The sequence below is a fragment of the Alternaria conjuncta genome (genome assembly GCF_024043145.1).
Source record: "Alternaria conjuncta strain BMP 0040 chromosome Unknown scaffold_3, whole genome shotgun sequence".
In the NCBI taxonomy this organism is placed as follows: Eukaryota; Fungi; Ascomycota; class Dothideomycetes; order Pleosporales; family Pleosporaceae; genus Alternaria; species Alternaria conjuncta.
In genome coordinates, this window is record NW_026250092.1 from 276,434 (window position 1) to 300,353 (window position 23,920).

A 23,920-nucleotide genomic window follows, 5' to 3' on the forward strand; every position below is an offset into this window, starting at 1 on the left:
TGGCCCAGAGTCGCGAATCACAGCGCTGGCAGGCGGACGGTTGACCGGGATGGAGTGAGGAGAGATGCGGAAAGCGGCATGACGCGAACCAAGGCAAGAAGCCAGGGCCACCATCCCTCCACATTGTTTCCAGCGCCGGGTCCACCAACTCACCAACACACTCTAAACCGCCGCACTGTTTCAGCGAATATAGCAGTTATTGTGTACTTCTTTTCTGTACACGTTTCCCTTGCAGGATTATCGCACACGTCTTCCGTACCTTTAATCATCACCACGCGCCTCTACCGCACTCCTGCGACCATCGCAGTCCACGGACCTCCATCGAACCACGGATACTATCAGCACCGCCTGTCGATCCGCATAAACAAGGCTCTATACTTCTACCGCCATTGGTAACCGGCAGTCTTCGAGCAACATACCAGATTGACACTTTACGCATACGGCGCACCCGCCCATCACACGACACATACCACATCTACACACATCGCCATTATGCCGTCGCAACGTCGCATGAGGTTCTTTGGCATCCTCATTGTCGTCACAGTCGTCGTCTTGTTCTACATGTCAAGAGGAGCCCACCAAACACAAACATCCGACTTTTACACCAAAACCCAACAAGCCTTACAAGAAAAGGAATACGCAGAAGCGGCGAAGCAGCGCGATGCAGAGAGCGTCGGGTCGCGACTCAAAGCCGCCGAAGAGCAGGCGAAGAAGAACGCCGAGGACAAGTACACAGACCACAAAGTCAAGGTGGAAGGGCAGGACCAGAAGAGTGTCGCCGGCCGCGTCAAGATGGACGGCGACAGGGTCCCTGGCGTCGCGCAACAGGGTGGGAAGCCGCGCGATCAAGCAGCCATGATGGAGCACGAGACGCTTGAGGACCACGAAGTCGAGATGGAGCTCAATGCCATATTGAAGAAGAGTCCAAGTACGTTACTCCTCGCTCAATCGAGCCCTGCGCAGTCACTAACTTATCGTAGTGATCATCTTCTCAAAATCCTACTGCCCCTTCTCGAAGAAAGCGAAACACATTCTGCTCGAGAAGTACAACATCAAGCCCGAACCCTACGTCGTCGAACTCGATAAGAGCCCAATCGGCCAACAACTACAAGCCTTCCTGCACAAGTCGACAGGCCGACGAACGGTGCCTAACATTCTGCTCATGGGCAAGAGCATAGGAGGCGGCGATGACATTGAAGAGCTCGACCAGACGGACACTCTCGTAGCGAAGGTCAAGGAGATTGGCGGCAGCCGCATCACCGAGGTTGAGCATCGCGGCGCCCGTCCGGAGATGCGACGGAAGATGAGGGCGTAGACAACTCTGCGCTGTTTTCTCCTGCTCTCAGTATACTTGCAGGCATTTCTTGCGGTGTCTCTTGGGCCCGACATGCTACCTAGCGCATGTTTTCAGGAAGGTAGGATACCCAGGATATTTGTATGGATGGACATCAGATCTCGATGGTCTGCGTATTGCGATGGATATACCCTTTATAGTTTCAATATCTTGTACCGTTGGTTTCAGTCGCACGTCTTTCCTGGCTCAGTTCCCCTTTAGTCGTTGCAATCTGTCGTTGCTTACCCGATGAGGGGGGACTGCCTCTTCCTCGCACAGTGCTCTTTCTCTCACCTTAGACGCTCCTGCCGCTTTGCATACGATAAGCCATGTGGGGAGTACAGCCACTGCTCAACAATCTCTCACCTGGATGCACCTTCCATTTCAAAGCCTGAACAGCAGTCCTTCCACTCTTCTTCGTCTTTGTCTACACGTAATCTCAACCCATCGCGACCTTGTCTTTCCAATCCGAAGCCACAGTCTGAAAACGTGAGTACCAGCTGGCAGCCGTGTCTACGCAAGTTGCTGACTTCATAAGGCTGTTAAGATGTGCCTCTACTGGAAGAAGCTGCACACATGTGGCCACCTCTCTGATCGCCCGTACATCGAGATGTGCCGTCCGGGCTTTCTCTCCAACAACGTGTGCCCCGACATCAGCGACGACGACAAGCCTCGCTCATCGCACTTCCCATGTTACCCTTGTATCAAGCTCGAGGCCCGCGCTGAGACTGAAGCCCAAGTCCGGTTCGAGCAACACGAGTTCGCCAAGGCCTACGAAGCTCGCGAGCGCGCAGTGAGGGAGAAGCAGGCAGCGGAGCTGAGGGCCAAGGAGGAGCGCGTCCGACGTGAGGCTCGCGACAAAGCCGCACGGGAGCGAGAAGCGGAACAGCGTGCGAAGCGCGAGAAAGAGGAAGCTGAGCGCAAGGCCAAGAAAGAGGGGGGTGCCTGGATCGAGACGTCGGTTGGAAAGAAGCCAAAAGGCAAGAGGAACAGCGGTGGCAGTGGCCCTGCCAACGCTCCAGTAACACCATTGAACACCGTATCGACCATCAAGATGGCTGCCGCACCCAAGAACATCAAAGAGCTCAATGGAGGCGCTGGAGGTGGTGAGAGGATGAGTCCCAAGAAGGGTCGTGTTGATCCCGGTGGTAGAGCTGGTACTTGGGGCCCTAAGAAGATCTTGAGCAGGCAAGAGAACGTCGCTGAGGTCAACACTTCCGCCAGAAAGTGAGATTGGGGGTGTGCAAGACGAAAGTACGTTGTCTTGACAGCATGCTAGGTGTCAGGGTCGTCATCTGTTGCGTCATGCAACTTGCCAGATCTTAAAAGTTATCATTTTGTTCACGTTCTTGCTTCACCTCATACCAGGAAAAGGCCCAAAAAGCTGCTCCCAGAAGTCTCCGTCACCTTAGGGAATACGTGAGCTTCAACTTTGATACTAGTCTGGACGGTAGAGCACTGGTTCAGGTTTTTCTTGGTAAGAGGTTGCCTCACAACCCTCACCGATTTGTTTGCCGGTCTGATCTTTGTTATGAAGGGCACGGTGACTTGCCTCTGGGAGAGCAGTCGCATTCGAGGATATTGTCTTGGCACTCAACATGTGCTCGCGTGCTCGCGTGGCCTGGGCGGTTTCTCGGTACCGAGTCTAAAACGGCAGTCACCGTGAGGGTGACTGAGGAAGGCGCGCTCACGCGAGAACACTTTCGACCACCGATATCTTCCCACACCGATAAAGTTTTCTATCGTACCTCATCGTCTCGCAGCCTTCAGAATTTTCAACTCGCGACACTCAACAACATCCGCTCGACAAACACCTCACTCACGCTGGTTATCATGACCTCAGGAACAGACTCCAGTAACCCCAAGGAATCCGAGCTTGCCGACCGGCCATCTTCCATGGCTGCAGCAGCATTTCTAGGAATTGCATGGTACATCTGCATTGAGTTAAACATCCGCCTGCTCTACAGGGCGACACGTCGAAGCCTTTACTTCTGGAGCTGCTTGCTCTGCAGTTGGGGTCTTATCGTCCACGGCATCTCGATTGTCCTAGCCAACTTCAACAAATGGACATCCTACTCAGCCATCGTCTTCATCTACCTCTCATGGCTCGTCTTCGTCGTCGCTCAGTCCTTTGTTCTCTACTCACGCCTCGGCCTCGTGTGGAGAAACACGAAGAAAGATCGCTATATTCTCTACATGATTACTACTAACTCGGTCGTCTTTGGCCTAACCACAGTCTTGTTCGGGATGATTGCTGCACGTCTTTCGTCGCAAGCAACTGTACCATACTAATTGATCGCAGCGCCACCCACGCTTCAGCGCACGACTCGAGAAGGCCAACCTGATCTGGGACAAAGTACAAGTCGGCGCTTTCTTCACCCAAGAATGCATTATCGGAATGCTATACATCTGGCAAACATCGAAGTACTTCCAGAGCCTCGAGCTCCTCGGCAATAGTCGTCGCACCACTCGAGACAACCTCCGCAATCTCATCGCTGTCAACGTCCTCATAATCATGCTCGATGCCAGCGTCCTGGGCTTAGCCTATAGCGGTCGCTTCTTCATGCAGGGCTTCTATAAGGTCGCTGTATACGCTGTTAAGCTGCGCACGGAGTTTACCATACTGAATCAGCTGAGACAGGCGCTTGCGGGTGGATCGACAGGTGCGTCGGGATTTGCTGTGCAGACCGACCAGAGACCTATCGTGATGGCTCCTCTGAAGTCAAACGACGCGGTGGAGGTGGTTGAATAAGAAGACTGGGAAGGTGGACGGGATGGGCAGAGATACGAGAAAGGTGATTGGATATATAGCATGGGTCGGAGTTATTCGGCGAGGCCATATGTCTTTCTTCATCTTGCATGGCGTGTAGCATGAATCAATACAGCGATTATGCAACACGTTTTCGGGTTATCTTACGATAGGCGGATAGCTGTCAGTGTGGTCAATGCGTTTACAGAATAGATTTAAGTATCTTGAAGTACTACTGGCTGCATCATAACACTGTTTTCGACCTGCTCACATCTACCTTCAAACCTCCTAGCACATCCGACTCAAACACAATCATGCCTCAATGATACTCTGAGTCGCCACAGAAGACGATGTCTCCTCCTCTTCAAACCCTGAGCTCTCTTCTTTCAAGGTGAATTCAGGCGGATCTGTCTTCGACTCCAACTCGGTCCATTCCGCAGCCTCAGTCATCTCTTGCTGGGACAACTCTCCTCGGATATCTGCGACCGCATCTTCTGTATCGACGAGGTGCTTGATGTGGAAGATTACTTGGAGTGAGTGGTTTCGATCCCAGTCGCCATGTAGTCCTTTCTTGGCGTGCACCTTTGCTACTGGTAGCCAGAAGTCCTGCCACTTCTTGGAGCTCATGAAGGCGCTAAGTTTGATAAACTCGAACGCTTCTGGGTCTGAGTGGTAATAGCAAAGACTTTTCAACTCGCCCACATCTTCGGATCTGGCTCTGCTGAAGAATGTTGCTGGTAGGTGCTGACACCAGTGCTGCACGATATTCTCATCTTTGAAGAAATGTTCAAGAGGCCCTAACATCTCTTCACGGTCGTCTTCCGAAAGATTCAGGGCTTCGACATTGTCACTCGGTAAAGTGCCTGCGAGGTGGGTGTACCAGTGAGTAGCGGCGTACTTCCGAAACACTTCGGCCGCTTTGGCCGCTTCGGTCAAAGGTTCGCTTTGAGGCTCAGCGAAACTAAGAAAGCATTGCTGTAGTAGGCGAAAATGTAGCTCAGCGCTGTTGAAAACAGGGGCATCTTTCACCCTCCCGTTGAGAGATTTGTCGCGGTGTTGAAGAAAATACTCAGTGAGCGATGGGTGCGCAAAAGTAACAGTCGTCGTGGAAGGTGTGCACGTAAGCCCAAAAGCGCGTGCAGGATCGTGGATCTTGAGATGACTGAGAGTGATCCCATCCTCTTGTTCGAGATCAAACAGAGGAGTGAAGTTGTCGCGTATTCTTTCACCGAGAGAGGTGCCCGTGCGGCCGGTCAGCGAGGTCTCGAACAACATGCGATCGAGACTTGCAAGGGTGCAGGTGTGGCCAGTGTGTTGGTTGTGTGTTAGGAGTAATATGATCCAAGACAGCTCTTCACGCTCTTCTCGTGTAAGTACATTGCTGTAGACCTGCAACAACAATGGAACCAGTTCCATAGCATCATCCGGCGCAGTCTCCAGGCAAGCAGTGATATTAGATGTAGTGGGTTGCCGTTTGACGATCTCGAACATCAAGTCTGCCCATAGAAACCTGCCTGAGGCCTTGGATAGAACGTTCTCTCCGATGGAGATTGGCCTTGTTTCATCGGCTAGCAACGGAAGGCGATGTACGTCACAGTATGTGATCCAGTTCTGTGGGTCTTGTTCCTCGGTTTGGATAGTGTTCGAAGGCAAGTCCATAGGGGAAGAGTGGCTCATGATTGATGATATGGTGTGGTTGCGTATACTGGAAATTGTACAAGATGTTGCTTATTTGCGTGTTGGGTGTATGTATGCGATGTGTTGTAGAGAGCTCCTTATTCCGCGGCGCAAGGGTGCTTATATAGACAGGTAAGCTTGAGGATATTCAATGTCTAGAATGTCAGCTGCACCTTCGTAACGCGTACATATTTCAAATAAAAGACCGTGAGCAGCGAGCTTTGATCGGGGAATGGAATCGGAAAACGCTCAAAAGAGTACTGCGGTATCCATGGAAGAGACATATGAAGCACTATGCAAACACAGATAACTTGTCCTTGAAGCTTGCAGCAGCGATCGCGGAGTTCGACAGAAGCTATGAATTTGCAGATTTCGTATAGATACCGTTTGATTAGCTCCTCAATCCAGAAGGCCGCTTGGGTAATGATGAACTGTGACAGTGACAACGACCTCTCTGCTGGGCGTTTGAACGGCAGATGTGAGCCGAGTGCGTCCTGGCGCGCTCGGTGAAGAGACAACGCTTTCAGGTTAGCCGGAGAGCTAACGATGACCTCCATACGAATCTTTAGGGGAGTCATCTCGTGTCAGTCGCACTCAAGCTACCTAGACAGTGGTGGATACAATGAGAAAAGTCATCAATCGTGACGTGAGGATGTGTGCAGGTAACCGAGGCGGGCCATGCGATCACTTCAATGTTTCGTGTGGCGTTATCGGGCTCTACACTAAACTACATATGGAAAGGGCAGTCGCCGATAACGAACCTAGGATCTCGAAAAACTGGGGAGGGCGGGTCATGGCAAAAAGAGATCTCGGTACCAGCGCCAGTCTTGTGGATGGCGAGATTGAGATTGGTAGTGGAGCTCCGCGGTGATATTGGAGAGTGGAGAGGAGTTTGCAGCAAGCGTGCCAGAAAATGACGGTGCAGCTGCTCCTCCTGCGTAACCCTCAGCCTCAAGCGGAGCCACTGGTCTAGGCACTGCGTAGTGCATCTCTGTTGGTATCCGTCCACGGGTGCATTTGCCGCCGCTTATGTTCTACAATCGCATCGCGACGGAACGGCGAACCTATCAGACTCTAATCAGCTGAGCTGTTAGTGCATCTTGTTAGTCGCTGTCCAAGATTTATCGCTACACGGCCATGCCGAAGGAACAAAACCATGCAAGAACAGGGTCAGGCAAAGTCGCGCGACAGGGCTACTGGCTATGCCGTCATCAGTCGGTGGCACCCAATGAGATCGGATCAGCTAAACCTCTGCCGTCTTGGACATGAGGGCCGTTGAACGGACGAGGCTTGGATCAGCACTTAGATCGTAGCGCCTTCATCGCTTAGATCCGTTTCGCCAGTAGTCGACGGTAGCGTGAAAGAGCTACTCGTTCCCCGCGTACGTATAACATACCTTGTCCCACGGTACCGACCCTGTAAACTGCCATTACCACGCGGCGACTCACTCTCACCCAGTCTACGCGCAGTCACCTGACAATACCCTGCCCTTGACAGTAGCTTGCCCTGCCGCCGTCAAGATGGAGGTCAAGCAGCCGGAGCGCAGCCCTGCGCACCTCAGCGACGAGGAGAAGATACCCGTCGAGCACCCCGAAAATGCGCGCGCTAAAGTCGAAATCCCCATCTATAACGACGTAGAACGCGTCGACCAAACCGACTTGTCTTTCGCTGCAATTCTTAAAGGCACAGCCGCAAACCCGCTCAACACCTTTGAGAAGAAGGCCGCCCTCATCAATGTCGAGCTCGATAAATTTGGAATGGGCAGATACCAGATATGCATCTGGTTCCTCTGTGGCTTTGGATACTTCCTTGATCTCGCCTGGTCACAAGGTGTTGGTTTAATTGCTTCTGCCATCTACCAAGAGGTGAGTTAGTCCAGACACAGCGGGTACCCTGTACTAAAGCGTTTGCAGATGGGAGTTTCGGACGAACACACTGGAGATATATTTGCGATCGCTAACGCAGGACTTGCTGTCGGTGCGCTCGGCTTTGGTCTTGCTGTGGATATCATCGGACGCAAGTGGGCTTTCAACTTGACCTGTCTCATTACCTCCGTATTCGGACTCTTGCTGGTATGTTCATGAAGCCGCAATATTGATTATCGGTAATTAACAACATGTCAGGCCGCACCCAAGTACAACTACCCTGCGATATGCGCCATCTACTTCCTCGCGTCATTGGGCCTCGGAGGTAACATACCTATCGATGCGACCATCGCGCTTGAGTTTCTACCTCATAACCGCCGCTTCCTTGTCGCGCTTCTTTCCATGTGGCAGCCCATTGGTGTCGCCATTGCCTCTTGCATTGCCTACGGCACCACCGGCCAAGCTAAATGGCGCTGCGATCCCGAAGCGCCGGCTTGTCCAGACGTCGAGCCTGGAGTTGCTTGCTGTACCGTTGACAGTAACATGGGATGGCGTTACACTGTCATAGTGCTTGGCTGTATGACCTTGGCCGTCTTTTTCCTTCGGTACTTCGTCTTCACTTTCCATGAGTCCCCGAAGTTCCTGCTTGCGCGAGGAAAAGAGCAGGAGGCCCTTGACGTCCTTCACAGGATTGCGAAATTCAACAAGCAGCCAGCCCCAACGTTGACTATGGAGATGTTTGCCGCCATAGATGAGGTATCGTCCAATGCCACGTCAAGCGCACGACTTTCCACTGAAGTACCTCGAACTACTCAGGCTACCCAGGCTACCCCCGAGAAAGGCAATGGGCTTCAGCGCCTTAAGGGCATTTTCACCAAAAAGCCGAATGCCACATCGAGCGCACGAAACTCCCCTCGAAGTACCAAGGATACTACCAAGAAAGTCATCAAAGGATTCGGCAAGGAGCTTACGCGCCTCAAGGGCATTTTCACCAACAAGCTGACCGCTTTCACTTTCGTCTTGCTTGCGCTGGCATATATGGTAAGTAGCTTGACTTTCCATCATTATGTTGCCTACTAACAAAAACAGGGAGACTACTGGTCCTTTAACCTGGCGGGTACCTTCCTGCCGCTTATCCTGCTACGCAACAACGTCGATGAAGGCCGAGGAACTGTGAGCGACACCTATGAGCAGTACCTGATTATCTATTTCCCGGGTATCATAGGTGCCATATTGGCTCTTGCGTCCATTCAGCTGCCTCTTGTGGGTCGAAAGTGGTCACTGGTCTTTTCTGCCCTTTGCCAGGGTATCTCCATGGCAATGTATACTCAGGTGTCTTCGACCGCTGCTTATGTGGGGTTGAACGCATTGGAGTACATTATGCAAACCGTAAGTGACGATTTCCGAACTCATCGCTTCCAATACTAATATGTGTTCAGTATTTCAATGCGGTCTTGTACGCGTCTGCGCCGGAGCTCTTCGACACTGTCTACCGTGGTAGTGTGAGTGGCATGCTTTCTTGTCTCGGTCGCATCGCAGGAATTGTCGCACCCTTTGCGGGGGCTCAGCTCCTGGCCGATCAGAGCTCTGGCATCCTTTGGCTAGGTGCTGGTGGTATTTGGCTATCTGCACTATTGATGTGCTTCTTGCCTGTGGAGATGAAGAACAGGCAGATGTTCTAAGGAAGTGGATCATAAAGATCCCTTAAAAGTCGGCTTTGATACACGCCATCAACCAAAATTTACTGATACCCCATGCATACGCATAATGCAATACAATTTCTTCAAACGCAGACACATGCTCGGATTCCAACTTGCCGCGCTGTACCCACACCGATCGCGTCGAAATCTGCTAAACCCTTCGTGTACTAGCGTGAGATTGATGACGTATCCTGCGCCCCTAACGCTATGATGCCGTCGGCTTTGCCTATCCGCAACACCACCTTTCGTCTTGTGTTTCCATCCTGCATCATGCAGTTTATTGCTTTTGTTGAGCTTGGCGCTCTCATACCTCCGCACAGATGAAGATGCACTTTGACGTCTGCTCCGTTCTACTTTATCGTTGTTTCGCGCAAGGGATACCTTCGTTGGCTAGAAAGCTGGGCTCCCACATCACAATGTTGCGGCGCACAACCGTTACCGTGAACCGCGCTAGCTGCAACATCGGGATCTCACAAGCCGGCGCGCTTGCCTCGGAGCACAAGAGCAGCTATCAGCGCAGCAGCGAAACTGCGACATGTCGATCTAGTGCGAGCCAAGAAGACCTTACCAAGGGCGGCTGCAACTCGTATTGCATTCTACAAAAGTGTTCCATTATTTCATCTTCTTTTCAGAAGTATACATCATCTTTTGGACTGTATACTTGTTAATATCTAATAGTGTGTATGCAGCAGAACGCGAGAAGCACAAGTACAATCCTATTAACACGTCTAATGGTTGAAAAGCTTCCATACTAGAATCAGTACTCTTCTTGTGCTATGCTTCGAGGACCACGAACAACTATCTGGCCAGGCTCTTCCTCAAGCAGTTTGATGCCCGTCATATCGTACTTTCCAGCCCTTGAGTCAAATCGCTCATCCCAAAGATGCGCTAGCCGGAACGAGTCCAGTTTAATGAATTCGCTAGTCCTGGCTGCGGTGTCTTCAACGTGGCCCACCAAAAGCTCCTTTCTTAAAGTTGATGTACCATTTCCAAATCGTGATCTGGTAAACTCTCTAAGACTCCGAAAAGCGTCGATACGATCACGGGTGTTCCGTTTGCAGCTCAGGCACCTTGGGACCTTCCTGAGCACCAATGGGCATACATGCGGGTAAGGCTTCCGGCAAGTGTGTAGTGTCGCTATGTATACCAGGACTTCCTCTTCGACAGAATCTGCGAGGCTCGGTTGCGGAGTAAAGTCTTCAGATGTGTCTTCTTCGGTACTAGGTGCGTCTGGCTTCTCTAGAGACTTAAACGTCCAGCCTGAATTTTCGTCCCACCGGACGCCGCGGTTGTCGTCGTCCCAGTCCGACAAGGCCTCTTCTTTTTCGGCCAACTTCTCTACCGTTTCGGGCTTGTCTAGTATCAGTCCATCTGGACATTGCTGCAGAAGTCGCCATGGAAGCGCAAAGACCATGTTTGTGCTGAGTTGGTCCCACTGGCTGAAGGTAGCGTAGCCTTTTTCGATATCTTTCACAATGACAATGTAGTCGTGGGATTTCATGTTTCGATGGATCATGGTAGACAATGTTAACCGGTTGCGTAGATGCGTGATGGTCAAGAGAGCTTCTATGTAATCATGATATAGCTTGAATAGGCCCATGGGGGTTTGCTAGAATGCGGTATGCACGAACAATGGGTTTTCACTCAGCTTGGAATGATGCTGATGACGATCGTGCGATACTCTCCGATTTGCTCAACATTGTATCGACACATCTCATTTGGTGACCTCGAAGATCTGCTGTCACGTCCGACTCTCAATAACCCTCGTATGAATGGCTTTTGCGGTAAAGATGAGTTCAATGTCGTAGCCTCGCCATAAGAAAGTACTAAGCTTTCATGGCTCACATTTGACCGGCTGCACAATACGTTGCTGCAACACACTACGATGAGGAAATTCAAAAGATGCACTGCAGTCTACGACAGGACAAAGAATGTGAGATACCAATGTTTAAGCGTGATGTAAACTTCTAGATCCTTGATTTCCATGTCGTTCTCCGCAAGAGGCTGGTATGTATTTCTTTCCTCGAACAGGATAGAGCCACCAAAATGTGTCGAAAGAGTTCGCATTCGTACTACAGGTATATGACGAGTTGTCATAAAGCTAAAGCTCATGACGGGAATGGAGAGACACCACCCAATCTACCTAATGTAGCTCATGCAATACACCAATTCTCTCTCTCAATCAGGATGGGTGAAGCAAGAGTCCTCGTGGCTTCGCAGTCTGTAACGTGAAATCTGAATTGGCTTGGTGAATGTGTGGAAAAGCATTGGCTTCCGAACGCACAAACACTCAGTGTAACCTAAATCTACTAGGCTAAGCTTCTCGTACTCACGACTTTCTTGCAGACGGACAAATCACACACGCTCGACCTATTTCACAGCCACAGGAACACAATTTCAATTCCACGGGACTTACAAGCGCCCGTTCTCACATTATATCACCCTGAAACTGTTCAGGTTAAAGCTAACCAGATGAACACTGATGCGATGCCCAGTCTAGAAGCCCCCACTGCGCCTCCATCTCCTGTAATTCCAGCCGCCCAAGTCAAAGATCCACTACCTCCACCCAGGCGTCAACCACCACCTGTGCCAAAGAAGACCATAAAGGCCGATGAATCCAACTGTGGCATCTGCTATCAACGAGTAGAGCTAAAGCCCAAGGCTAAAGCAAACGTTCATTTCAACAAGTGTTGGGATGGCCTAAGAGAGAAGGCGAAGGAAGCGAAGAGTCAGATAGGGAAGAATACCCTGGAGGAAAGGGATGTTGGAGATGGCGACGAGACCTCTTTGGAGACGCTGCAAGTCGAGAACAGCGAACTAGATGAGAGAGAGGAACCATCCACACCGATACCATCGTTCTCATCAGATCTGGAGAAAACTTACTGTCTTCTTTGCCACAAGGACCTGTGGGGTATGAAAGATCTCGACGCCTTCGACCACCGCTTGATCTGTCTTAAAGCACTCACCCCAGCTTGCTGCCCTGTCTGCGAGGTCTCCTTTCAAGAGATTTCCGAGCCATGCGATGACGTCCTCTCGTGCGAAAGTAGTGGCTGGCCAATTCATACCATAATCTGGCATCTACACGCTTGCCAGAACGACTGCCATACTTGCCCCGAGGCACAGGCCGACTGGACAGCCTTGATTTCTCGGCGGGCTGGTCGTACCGAAGTAGCGCAGAGAGTCTTCTGGAAGAGTATAGGAGAAAGAAAAGATTGGGGTTTGCGGAAACACAGGGACAGCGTGAAGAACAAAAAGATGTCGGGGTTAGCGCGCGAGGATGGGATGTATCGGACAAAAGACTCGCCGTTGCGAACTTCGCAGATTATCGTTCCTGCGCGCGAGTCCCATAGTGAGTCGGAGATCGAGGTGACGAAGGTGGAGAAAGCTGTCGTAGCCGAAACGATCCCTTTCGATCGGTTCAGAAGGTCCAGCTACTCCGTAATGAAGCTCCCTCACTCCGCGAAAATGCGCACGGACTACAAACCTGAGAAGGTGACAACGGAAGTACTGCCTCTCTTCGATTCGAAGACATTCTGGAAACAACTTTCGTACAAAGCGCAGACGCGATTGCTACCCAAGCTTGTACCTAAGCCACTCAACGTCACCTCTCCTACCAAGAAGAAACTACCAGCTATAGGTGCGTTTGCGGAAAAGTTCCTAGTCCCTAGCCACAAAGAAGAAGCGAAATCGCAGCTTCGATTGTTGAGCAATCAGCCAGTAGCTCTCGCCCCGATGACTTCCGCGGCGAAATCAGACGCGCTCCTCAAAGCACCTCAGCAGTGTTCAACACCCAGGAACAAGGACGAGCTCGACGCCTTCCAAAGGAAGCTGTTAGATCTATTGAAGCCTGTTGCAGAACAAGAAAGTGTCACGCTCCCTCGGAAAGTGCGCCAGTTTCCAGAGATCACCCTGACTTGTCCACAAGAAGAACCCGACAGTCCGCCTGCATTAGCTTTGTCACAGCCGCCGCACATTAACAACGCGACGACCGGTCCTGTTACTGCAACCTCAAAGCCTCCCACCAGCACGTCTTCACCGCCGAACGATAGCTCCTCGACCGCGACAACACCTCAACATAGTTCTCTCGATACAAAGAGACCAGCCCCGCGTACTATCGGATCAAGTGAAAATTGGCGTAACTCGCCTCCCAACGCTCAAGAACGATTCAATAAATTGTTAAGAATGAATACCGCAAGGCCATACTACGGACGGTCTGCAAATCCGCTGTCTAAGCCAGAGCCACTGCCCCACGGCACAAGGTCATCTCCGCATCCGTGGCCGGCCAGCTTTGGTGAAAGAAGATCCATGACTGCTGTAACTCTACCAGTACGTGGTAGGCCAGCAAACCCTCTTCCGGAGAGCTCGCTACAGTGGACATTTTACAACTTCCAGGAACTTGACCAGGAGATGGAGGTCGAGACTTACGTGTACGGTCGGCGTGGCGCCATTCCAGTTGACTTGAAGTCTAATATTCGTACTGTTATCGACCCTGCGCTGTCTGAGGAAGAGCAGATAGCGCGGAACCGAGAGTGCTGTAGAGGCATGTTCGGGAGCTTTGCCGAGACGAGCGAGTAGATAAATAGTGTAGAGTGAAACGAAGTTAGAAGACGTTGAAAAGAGTTGGGGTTCGAGGCGAGAGAGATTTAAGATTGCGCCCGGTCGCTGTGCGAAGTACAAGGAATAGAGTGAATCGTGGATACATGCAGGATAGAAGAATCCTGACTCGTGTATAGACACGTGAAACTATGTATAGTTGAAGAATAACGAGCGTTTCATCATAACATCGTGACAGTACTTCTGATAGCGGAAGTGGAAGAAGCAACAGGCGTAGCACACCCTTGATGCGGCCTTTGAACCCGTAATCTAAACCTTACTCTTCTCATCACCGACAACAAACACCTCGGTAGGCTCCACCTCGATCTCATCCGACGAAAATGTCCTTGAGCGACGGAAGACAGCCTCCTCAACTGTATCATATACCATCGTGCCTTTCTTGTTCACGTCAGCCTCATCGCGGAGCTTCCACCCGAATCTCGCGAAGCGCTCGCGAACACGGTCGTTTAGCCCTACGAGTCTGAACTGCGTGTTCTTCCCACCATATGCCTCGATATCTGCTTTCAGATCTTTCAAATGTGTAAGACCTGTTGTGTCGATATTATGCATGGCATACATGTCCAGCACGACACTGCGGATCTGAACAGGCTCTTCGAGGATCTCGGCTTTTGTGCGGAGACGCACAGCACGGTCTTTGCCAGCGACACTCCAATTGCGATTAGCGTGAGCAGCCTCTAGCGTCGCCACATCACCGGAGTTGAACGTCTGGACCGCGTCGAGGCACTGCGTCTTGATGTGGTAGGCGTTGTAAAAGAGCATAGACTGGTGGATGCGGAATACTTGGGTATCAAGAGGGGTCGGATGCATACCGGATTGGCAGCCGTGAGAAGCCACTTCGATAGACGTTATGCGGTGAACGCGGTGGAAGGCCATGAAGAGAAGGTGGTAGACGATGTTGAATCCGACGGCCGTGCCGATCCCAACTTCTGAGGAGACAAAGAGGGTGAGCCAGAAAGCTAGCATGGAGGTAGTAAAGTCGACGAGTGAGGTGCGCCAATATCCGTAAAAGACTTTGAGGGGAACTACAATATGCCATACTGCCGTAACAATGATAGCTGCCAATGTAGCTTTCGGTATCCAGTACAGTGCTGGCGAAAGCTTGAAGATACTGAGGATGACGACACCACCCGCAATCAAACCATAAGCTGGAGACTTGACACCGGACTCTGAATTGACGGCAGTCCGCGACATAGCACCTCCGACCGCCATGGAGGAGAAGAAAGAATTGAAGAAGTTGGTGAAGCCGAGATAGACTAGCTCTTGTGCAGCGTCGGTAACGTAGCCGTTCTTGCGACCAAAGGCTTTAGCGATAGCTAGATGTTCAAGCGCAGCTGCAATGAAGGGCGCAATGCTTCGGGCGAATACCTTGCCGATAAGTGCCGAGTCTGGCATGCGAGGCGTTGCAATCCCATCAGACTTTACCTTGCTGAGTGCCCAGACAGGATCGTCATTCTCAAGGTCGATGTCCTTGTTCACTGCGTACGAGATACCGGCGAAGAGAATGAGGACTACAGCACTACGCCCAAGTGCTAGCAGCCATATGGCCTTGTTCTTCTTGCCCCAGCGCTGTCCCATCTTCTGCATGAGATAGAGCAGTAGAAGGCCCCCGAGACCCACTCCGCATGTCGGACCGTCGTATTGTGGTATCTTGGCGAAAAGGTCGTGAATGATGTTCGCCGTACCGGAGCCGACAGTGATGCCGAATAGCGAGGGGATTTGGCCGAGCATGATGACGATGGCAGCTGCGGAGATGAAGCCGCTCAAAACAGGCACGGAAATAAACTCTAGCAGGAATCCTAGCTTGAGCAAGCCTAGCGTCATGGAGTAAATGCCGACGGACATGGCAACGGCGGAAGCGATGGCTTGTGGTGAGTATCCGTCTTGGGCAACATCTGCAATTATCTCCGCCGTCAAGAGACCCATGAGCGACGTAGGACCGGTAGACAGATCTGTACGAGTCTTAGTAAGAAGGGTTGCAATGAGTAGCACCGACTTACCCTTAGATGTGCCCATGATCAGGTAAAGAAAGTTAGGCAGCCAACTCGACATGAGTCCATACTGTCCGGGGATTGTCGCAATCTTCGCGTACGCCAGAGACTGAGGAATGAGCAGAACGCCAACAGTGATACCGGCCAATGTGTCGTTCAGTAGCCATCGCGGGTTGTACTTCGGCAGCCATTGAATGATGGGCGCCTTCTGAAGTAGATATTGGCCTGTCACTGAAGGTGCGGCGCGGACGGCTTTCGTGCCATACCGTATCGTCCGCTGGAGGGTAGTATCAGTGGCTATCGCTTCTCGGCTCCCTTGAGCCTTCTTCCTGAGATACTCCATAGTGGGTTGGCAGATAGCAAGCAAAAACAAAGCGACAAAGGATATCTTAGAGCTAGGGCAGTGCAGCGTTGAGCAGTATAGGAGGCTTATTGGGGGTTACTCCAGGGCACGGCATATCAAAGATATACTCCGCACATCCTGGAAATCGGCGTTATCGACCACAAGGTAGCGTCCTGTCGATGAAACTGGGTCTCGAAGCCACAGCGCTATGATTGAGCCTACTGGGTGGCCGGTCAGCACACCCACTCTCAACCGCTTACCCGCGTGGAAACATGCTGGGAACGTCTAGGCGAAATCGCGTCGAGGAACTGCCAATCATGGCAACAAGACGTCAGCATGCCGGTCCCGCGATGTCCAATGAGGAAGTGAACTGCAGCTGCCATGTCTGATACCCTGCTCAAGTCTCGACCTTCCGTCTTGGAGACCGAGGTGTGGGCGAGGAGGAGTGGAGATTTCGACGTGGTTGTGATTCGGCCTTCGTTTCGTAACACACCACTGAGGCGCAAAGACGTAGTCACGCTGTCAACACCAGCAGGGGCCGGTAAGATATTAGACAGGCGCTTGTCACACTGCCGATATGCCTAAGCAGAGGCAACCCAGGTTTGAGTTGCAACTAGCATCGCCCTCGGGCCTTACTCAAGCTTTCTGGAGATAACCGGATCGCGTACATCTGATTTAGTGGATTGGCAACGGCGAACTCAAACTGCGTGGTAGAGGACTCTTTGTTGAGGGAGAGAGATGTTTGGACAAAATTACCCCGCAATACACCTCATCAGCACCGAATTAGCTTCCGTCAGCCACCCCGCGCAAGGCTCGTTGAAGCCGCACACTAGCGCCTTGAATTAAGCTTTGAGTCAAGCTCCACGAATAGACGGCCAAGCATCCTTGTCGAGTATCTCCCGGACGGAGCGTGTGCCGTGTCAGTGCAGCCGACGATCGAAGGCACGACGAAACGTTCGTTTACAACGACGACGATCACACCAGGCCCAGTCTACATAATGCGGTAGTTATCATGGTGACCAGAAGTATGAGACGATTCGTGCATCTCGCAGATGGCATGATATGTGTTGTCGGGGTTTGGGTATGACTAGCAAACGTTACCCCTCAACCGATGGCGGCACAATCTGAACATACTGGAATACGCTGCTTTGCCTAGGCGTTCCTTTGGTGCGCAACGCCAACGCGCCTCAGTGGCGCGCGTGGTTTGTCATCCTCGCGATATGAAAACATGGAGCACTAGTCGGACGTGGCAACGATTTGACAATGGCGTTAGCAATGCGTTCGTCGGAAAGACAATCCGTTGTAGTCACATCGAGCATTCGCGTCAAGACCGAGACTCCGGTTTCCGATCTGTAGACAACTCATGAAACTGACACTCGGATAGCCTGATCACGCCAATGCGCTACAGATACAAGTTCAGTACAGCAGACAGCTCTTGCATATCAACAATATTTCAGGAGCCTGCTCTGGGTACGCGCACATCTGCACATACATCCCCGAGCGGGATCAGTTCCCGGAAACGATAGATGCATGCAGTGTGACCGGCGCCCTTTGACCCGATAGGGACAAGCTTCAAGTTCGTGCGAGACGTGTTTCGCTAAGCCGTTTGGGAAGGTAGAGCTCGAGGCACTCTCGCGAAGACTGTAGAGATAGTGTGTACAGCGATTGCAACGATAATGTTGCATGATGCGCGTTCGCTGCCGAAGATACGTGCACATGACCACTAGTTGCGTATATTGAACAATGTGCGATGATGCAAAATTTGACATGACTGGAAAGCATGAAACGTGGATGATGTGCTCATGTCTTCACAGCGTTCCCCGCATTCGTTGGCTTGACTTTTACATGAGGCGGAACCGGAGCGCTGAATTTGGAGCCAAGAGACATTTTATAGTCCAGCCGTTGCTGACTCTAGGCTGACTGTGCTTCTCATGTGGTTTTAGCAAAGGCTTGACGAGGCTCCGTTCTGCATCGACTGGGGATATAGTCGGGCACAAGACATGGTGCCAGTGTGTTGGTGGTGTGGGACGGAACAGCCACCATGCCAAACGACGACTCTCAGTCAGCGAGTATCGCATAGAATCCGGACAAGGCGCCTTCCAGCGGTTTAGTCCCTCCAATGGCGGTGATATATCGGAAAGCCGTGAGAAGTCCAGCAGGCGACATGGCAGCCTGGACCGTGGGCCGACACCAACATACTGAGTGCAGACGGTGGGATGGCTGGTGAGGAAGGCATGTGTAGCGAAGAGGAGTTGCAGCAGTGGCTGAATACGCGGCAACACTGATTGAATTCCAGATGTCCAGCTCAAAGAAAGCCACCGAGGGCTTTGTCTAGGAAAAGGGTGACATCATGGGAAAGTCGTCGTGGAAGGTGCTGCAAAGAACCGGTGGGGTAAAGCTAGAACAGGGCGCTGCAGGAGGCCGTTGCATGCCCCTGTCAAGCATCACGCGAAGGAAGGGCGACCCATGCCAGCCGCCTGACGGCATGGGCAGGCGTGATAGCGCGAGGCACGAAGGTGCATCACTGAGTGAGAGAAGACGCGATTGAGGTGAAAAGAAAGCGCGTTGTGAGGGAGGATGGCTGGCAAGACGCGACGAGAGAGGTGAAGGGTGCCGTGTCGGAGACAAAGACGCAAGCTCCGTCTCCGCGCTAACGCCAAGACGAAATTTATTATCGATACGGCATCATTCCAGCCAGTGCAGAGCAGACGTCCCCGGCGAGAGTTGTATACCGAAGACATTGGAACATGGCGCGCAAGAAGAAGAGCGCGCAGGCTGATGCCGCGCCCAACGGCAGCGCCTCGTCGACGCCGCCGCCCGCTGCCAACGGCGCAGCAACCGCGAAGAAGCCGGCCGGCGAGCCCTCGACGTCTGCCCTCATCATCTGCCGCAACAAGTGAGTTTGGGCGGGTACTGCCGTCGTGATGCACAGAGACAATACCCTAATGGCGGGACTACAGGCATTGGCGCTACATCTCTTCGTTCCACGGCCCCTGGCTGCAGCTGCCCCCCGAGGTCCTCGAGTCGCTCGCCCACAGCAACTACCTCTCCCCGCGCCCCCACCCGATTGACCCCGCCGTCTTCTACGACCTCGTCAAGATCCGCAAGGCCGTCGACGAGGCGACCAACCTGGCTGTGCGCGCCACGTCGGGCTTGACGTCGGCCGCCCTCAGCAACAGCCTCAATGGGAACAACAGCATGCTGGGCAATGCCGCCGCGCTGGGGATAGGCTACGGGGGAGGGGGGACCTCGAAGCTGAGTAGAGAGCGGAAGCATCGCATGCGGGAGCTGGCGACGAGCAAGCTGAGTCAGGCATATCATTTGGACGAGATCGCGGCCAGTGTAGCTACCATGCAGAGCGCAAGCACGCTGGAAGACGTCGCGCATCTGGTGCTACAGCGCGAGCCCAACAACGTCGACGCCAAGTACGTCCACTTCTTCCACGAGAAGATACCCAGCCGCATGATGGCGCAGTGTACACCTTTGCATACTTTGAATGAAATCATCAGCGAGCGACCCAACGACGGGAGCCCCCTTCGAACGCGCGCATTGACAAGAATCTTCAAGGAGGACTACGTGAACTCGGCCAAGGACCTGAGTGAGGCCCTGAGCACAGCGCGGTACATGATGGCACAGCATCGCGCAGGCAACGATCAGCTGGTGCTGGCAAAGACGCTCCAGGAACAATATGGGCGGGATTGGCGGCAGGAAGTCAAGATCCCCGACGAAGACCACCCTAATTCGCTCGAGACACAGCTGCTGTTCCATCGCGCTGGCGTATACTTCACTATAGCATGCGGCCATGTCAATGCTGCGCTAGACGGCCTACAGGCAGCCGAAGAGGCAAAGGCACGGCGAGATGCCCAAATCGCTGAAGGTAAGGAACCAGATCCGATAACACCAGAAGAAGCGCACAGCAATCATCTTCGCCTCGAAGCCCGCAAGCAAGTCCGCCAGAACGCCAAACGCGCCCTACGAGACTATGTCGCCTTCCTCTCACACTTCGACTACACGCCCGGTATCTCCGCTGAGCTCGCCGAAGAGTTCTTGCGCAGACTGGGCCACTCGGCGAACGGCAGCCCCAACGGCTATTCGAATGATAAGATCAAACCGAACATGAACCGCCTCATCGAGCAGACAAACGGCGCCTCATCACCCATCTCCGAAGCCCTCGTTCCTCACCGCGGCCCAACCAAATCCTCCTCTGACCGCGCATCGTGGCCCAAACTCCCTCCACCGGAGATTTTCAAAGTCTCCCAGCTCTTCGATGCGGCACCTCCCGCCTCGCTGCCCCCGTATCCACCGCCTCGCAACTCGTCCGAGTCCGCAGCCTCAGCAGCGGCCACCGCCTTCGCAGATAGCCACGAGAGTATAACATACCACCCCCTCATTACAGATGCCCTGCACAGTCTCCTCCTCTGCCACGCACTCATACAAACACCCCCCAAAGAACACCTCCGCCACGCCCACAATGCCGCCCGCCTCGCCCGCGTCTGCGACGGCTACCCTATCTTCCTCGCCGCACGTTCTCCCGCACGCGCAGATTGGATCGAAGTCCTCCGTAGAGCTGGGAACTGGATCGGCCTGTCAACATCCTGGGAGAACCTCTGTCGCCCTGCACCCCTACCCGGCCACGGAGGCGGAAAGAACGGCTCCACAGACGTAGCAGGAAAGAACGGCATGAACGGATCTGGTGGCGGCGAAACAGAAGCCCAACGACGCGAACGTCAGAAGCACGAAGCCATCCTCGAAGCCCTAGCCGACGAACGCGTCGTGGACGAAGAAAGCTTTCAGCGTGCGGTTCGCGCCCGCGAGCGCCGGAACAGAGAGGACGAGGAGGCTGAGAAAAAGAGGCAGCAATCCCCTCCTAGCGACGCAGATGGGAACCCAATGTCGCCACAACCCACCCCACCTAAGCGCTGGGCGCAAGATGACGGTCGCGAATATCCGATCAGTACGGAGCGAGCGGAGGCCATCTCACGCTGGGTCAGGGATGCACCGCCAGTGGGCGAGACCAGCGGTGCGAAAAGCAAGAAGAGAACAAAGGGAAAAGGGAAAAAACCTTCCTCGAGGGCGGGCGGAACGGGCCTGAGTCTTGCTGAGAGCGTGGAGACGATGAGTGTTCAAGACGAGGAGATTGATGATTAGTGCTAGATTTGGATGTTAGAGAGGCCCTTGTGTTTATAACGCGGTGGGACGGTGGACTATTCTTATCGAGAGCCATGGCTTCGGCCTGGTAGAGTTGGAAGTAGATTAGCTTTCTCATTAGCGCTTGTGGATAGCAGATGAATGTCCAAAGTGTTCTGATGGTTTGGATTGTCATTCATTTATCTAAATGAGACTACACTACATGCGGGCTCACTGACAGCCACTTCCTTTCCCGAAAACCTCCTTTTCCATCGTATATGAGCTCATGGCATCGCATACCTGGGTAGCGAGTGCACCCTCACTTGCTAAACCAGTCCGCCGTAAACGCTCTCTCTGATCCTCCTATAGACACATGCTCGACGTCCGCCAGGTCCATTCCCTCGATCTCGTCGACAATACTCTCCCAGATCTTCCTCGATTTCTCCACTGATACACTCTCTCCATCCCACCCGTACTGCAGGTCCTCTTCCGTAATCATAGACTTATTCTTCTCGTTGTCTTCAAACACTCCGTACGGCGTCTCGGGTGCCACGTTATGGTTCAGTATGCGGTTGAGCGGCAGTTTATTGGCAGCCAACCAATACGCGCGATGAAAGCGCTTATCAGAAGCCTTCATGTTGGGAAACCACTTCTGTTTGACCGTGAGAAGATCCGCTTCCATACATGAGAGGAGCCATTTATGAACAGCTGGCGCAACAGTCGTCCAATGGATCTCGTTATGCTCATGAGCAAACATTCCATATACGCCGATGCTGGTAGTCTTTGTGGCCGGTGGGTCATACTGGAACGGGTTCGCAGCGTTGTGTAAAACTAGAAGCGACATTCTGTTTCCATTCTTGATGAAGCCTGTTGTAATATGCGCGTCCCATCTGTTGCTATCTGAATGGTAGATTCCTTTCTCCAACTGATCTTGTAAAAAGGACTCGGCAAAATCGAAGCCATGTCCAGGTTCAAGCTCATACAGAACGACCGGCCACCTGTACTCATCGTAGGTGCTTGTGATATCTTGAGGTATAGTCTCAGGGTGGACAATCTTGGGAGGCGGTGGTGGAGGTGCTGCGGGCGTATGCGGTTGATGTTGAGGCATGTAAACTAAGGGTCGCGCATGAACCGGTTCTTGATACTGTGGGTAGGGAGAAATATACGGTGGTGGGTGATACTGCCGCGGATCGATGTAGTGCATGGGGCCCGGTTGCGGTAGATGAGGAGTCGGGTGGTGGTTTACCACGGGGCTGCTTGTGAAGCTCTGTTGCTGCCCATGCTTTGGTTTGGGTGAACCCGGAAGGAGACGTCTAAAGCGAGGAGGTGGTGCAGGTGTAGTTGTCAAGTCGTCAATAATTGAAGCCTTGCGTTTGCGAGGCATCGATGTAGGCTCTTTGATCAGTTCGTACTGCGGCGCTGAGGCTTGGGCGGAAATCGTCTTTCTCCTCGCTACCTCGCCCTTTCTTTTGTACTCGTCCTGCTTCTTCTTGCTCTGTGCATCTACCATGCTAAGGTTGTGAGTTGGCCAATGCTGGATAGAAGGCGCTTTCTGAGCAGGCTGGGAGTCGAATATCTGCTGCTGAGGCGACGGTTGCAGAATATTGGCAGATGGATGAAATCGAGGGGGTGGAGCGACAGTTTGTTGTGACGGATAACCCTGGATGTTCGATACTGAGGGATGAATGTATGCTGGTGCAAATGTGCTGTAAGGCGATGTATACGGGCCTCGCAATGGTTTCGCAGGATCATGTTGGCGCACATCGTCGAGGTGGTGAAGGGGCGGAGTAGGTGGTCGTTGCCTGTTCGCCCAATGTGGTACAGGCACGTTGTACCGATGTTGCGGCTGGTGGAGAATTTCCGGCTCAGGGGAAAGAGGAGTTGAGATGAAAGTACTTGCCGCAGTCGTTTGTGGAGAGGGAGCGCCAAACGTAGCCATCGAGTCTTTGCGCGTGGATGCAGCGTCATGCACGTCATCCAAGCTCATAGCCTGAGGCCAGCCGGAAGGCGCGCCATGTTGTGAAGGGTTCATCTGGTGTACTTGCAGCAGGTTGAATCGAGAGGCTCATATTTGGTGTTGGAGGAGGCGGGCGGGGGTTGTTGACTATTTATACTGCCGTTGCTCGTGGTGACGGTCGTATGGGAGGCAGCAGCGACCAGTGATAGAAGGCACGCTACCCCGACAACACAAAGGAGTACACCGACAGTGCAAATTCGCGACGTGTCTCCCGCCTTCACCCGACAACTGCGGATAGAGACGCGCACAAAGTGGCGGATTGACCACGTTGAGGCTACAACGTCGCTGCCTGACTGGTCTGTTGTTGACGTAATGAGATGGATCAGGAGGTTGATGGCAAACGAAGGGTTGGAAAATGGGCTGAGCATCGAGGTAGAGACAGATATATCAAGATGGAGTGATAAAGGAGCACCTTTATATAGAAATGCCGCAGATGGAAGCGAGATTGGTGAATGATTCAGTAATACGTTGAGGTGGGCTAACCACACTAACATTCACGGAACCCGT

The 23,920-nt window shown here is 52.7% G+C and overlaps 10 protein-coding genes across 10 annotated transcripts; 6 read left to right on the forward strand and 4 right to left on the reverse strand.

The window, feature by feature from the left end:
* Positions 1–492: 492 nt before the first annotated feature.
* On the forward strand, positions 493–1,315 carry J4E85_002055 (uncharacterized protein; the record flags this gene model as incomplete). Its single annotated transcript, XM_051466335.1, has 2 exons — positions 493–928; positions 981–1,315. The coding sequence occupies 2 exons, from the start codon at positions 493–495 to the stop codon at positions 1,313–1,315; spliced, it is 771 nt and encodes a 256-aa protein (XP_051329190.1).
* A 565-nt stretch (positions 1,316–1,880) lies between these two features.
* Positions 1,881–2,564, forward strand: J4E85_002056 (uncharacterized protein; the record flags this gene model as incomplete). The annotated part of the gene is made up of 1 exon (XM_051466336.1): positions 1,881–2,564. One exon carries the CDS (start codon positions 1,881–1,883, stop codon positions 2,562–2,564), a length of 684 nt encoding a protein of 227 aa, XP_051329191.1.
* Positions 2,565–3,166: 602 nt separating this feature from the next.
* Positions 3,167–4,085, forward strand: J4E85_002057 (uncharacterized protein; the record flags this gene model as incomplete). The annotated part of the gene is made up of 2 exons (XM_051466337.1): positions 3,167–3,490; positions 3,636–4,085. The coding sequence occupies 2 exons, from the start codon at positions 3,167–3,169 to the stop codon at positions 4,083–4,085; spliced, it is 774 nt and encodes a 257-aa protein (XP_051329192.1).
* Positions 4,086–4,394: 309 nt separating this feature from the next.
* Positions 4,395–5,759, reverse strand: J4E85_002058 (uncharacterized protein; the record flags this gene model as incomplete). Its single annotated transcript, XM_051466338.1, has 1 exon — positions 4,395–5,759. The coding sequence occupies one exon, from the start codon at positions 5,757–5,759 to the stop codon at positions 4,395–4,397; it is 1,365 nt and encodes a 454-aa protein (XP_051329193.1).
* A 1,520-nt stretch (positions 5,760–7,279) lies between these two features.
* J4E85_002059 (uncharacterized protein) lies at positions 7,280–9,306 on the forward strand (the record flags this gene model as incomplete). Its single annotated transcript, XM_051466339.1, has 5 exons — positions 7,280–7,624; positions 7,673–7,831; positions 7,883–8,665; positions 8,714–9,013; positions 9,064–9,306. 5 exons carry the CDS (start codon positions 7,280–7,282, stop codon positions 9,304–9,306), a joined length of 1,830 nt encoding a protein of 609 aa, XP_051329194.1.
* A 775-nt stretch (positions 9,307–10,081) lies between these two features.
* J4E85_002060 (uncharacterized protein) lies at positions 10,082–10,924 on the reverse strand (the record flags this gene model as incomplete). The annotated part of the gene is made up of 1 exon (XM_051466340.1): positions 10,082–10,924. The coding sequence occupies one exon, from the start codon at positions 10,922–10,924 to the stop codon at positions 10,082–10,084; it is 843 nt and encodes a 280-aa protein (XP_051329195.1).
* An 872-nt stretch (positions 10,925–11,796) lies between these two features.
* J4E85_002061 (uncharacterized protein) lies at positions 11,797–13,899 on the forward strand (the record flags this gene model as incomplete). Its single annotated transcript, XM_051466341.1, has 1 exon — positions 11,797–13,899. The coding sequence occupies one exon, from the start codon at positions 11,797–11,799 to the stop codon at positions 13,897–13,899; it is 2,103 nt and encodes a 700-aa protein (XP_051329196.1).
* Positions 13,900–14,187: 288 nt separating this feature from the next.
* Positions 14,188–16,269, reverse strand: J4E85_002062 (uncharacterized protein; the record flags this gene model as incomplete). The annotated part of the gene is made up of 2 exons (XM_051466342.1): positions 14,188–15,887; positions 15,936–16,269. The coding sequence occupies 2 exons, from the start codon at positions 16,267–16,269 to the stop codon at positions 14,188–14,190; spliced, it is 2,034 nt and encodes a 677-aa protein (XP_051329197.1).
* A 2,747-nt stretch (positions 16,270–19,016) lies between these two features.
* On the forward strand, positions 19,017–21,417 carry J4E85_002063 (uncharacterized protein; the record flags this gene model as incomplete). The annotated part of the gene is made up of 2 exons (XM_051466343.1): positions 19,017–19,165; positions 19,230–21,417. 2 exons carry the CDS (start codon positions 19,017–19,019, stop codon positions 21,415–21,417), a joined length of 2,337 nt encoding a protein of 778 aa, XP_051329198.1.
* Positions 21,418–21,715: 298 nt separating this feature from the next.
* Positions 21,716–22,906, reverse strand: J4E85_002064 (uncharacterized protein; the record flags this gene model as incomplete). The annotated part of the gene is made up of 1 exon (XM_051466344.1): positions 21,716–22,906. One exon carries the CDS (start codon positions 22,904–22,906, stop codon positions 21,716–21,718), a length of 1,191 nt encoding a protein of 396 aa, XP_051329199.1.
* Positions 22,907–23,920: the final 1,014 nt, after the last annotated feature.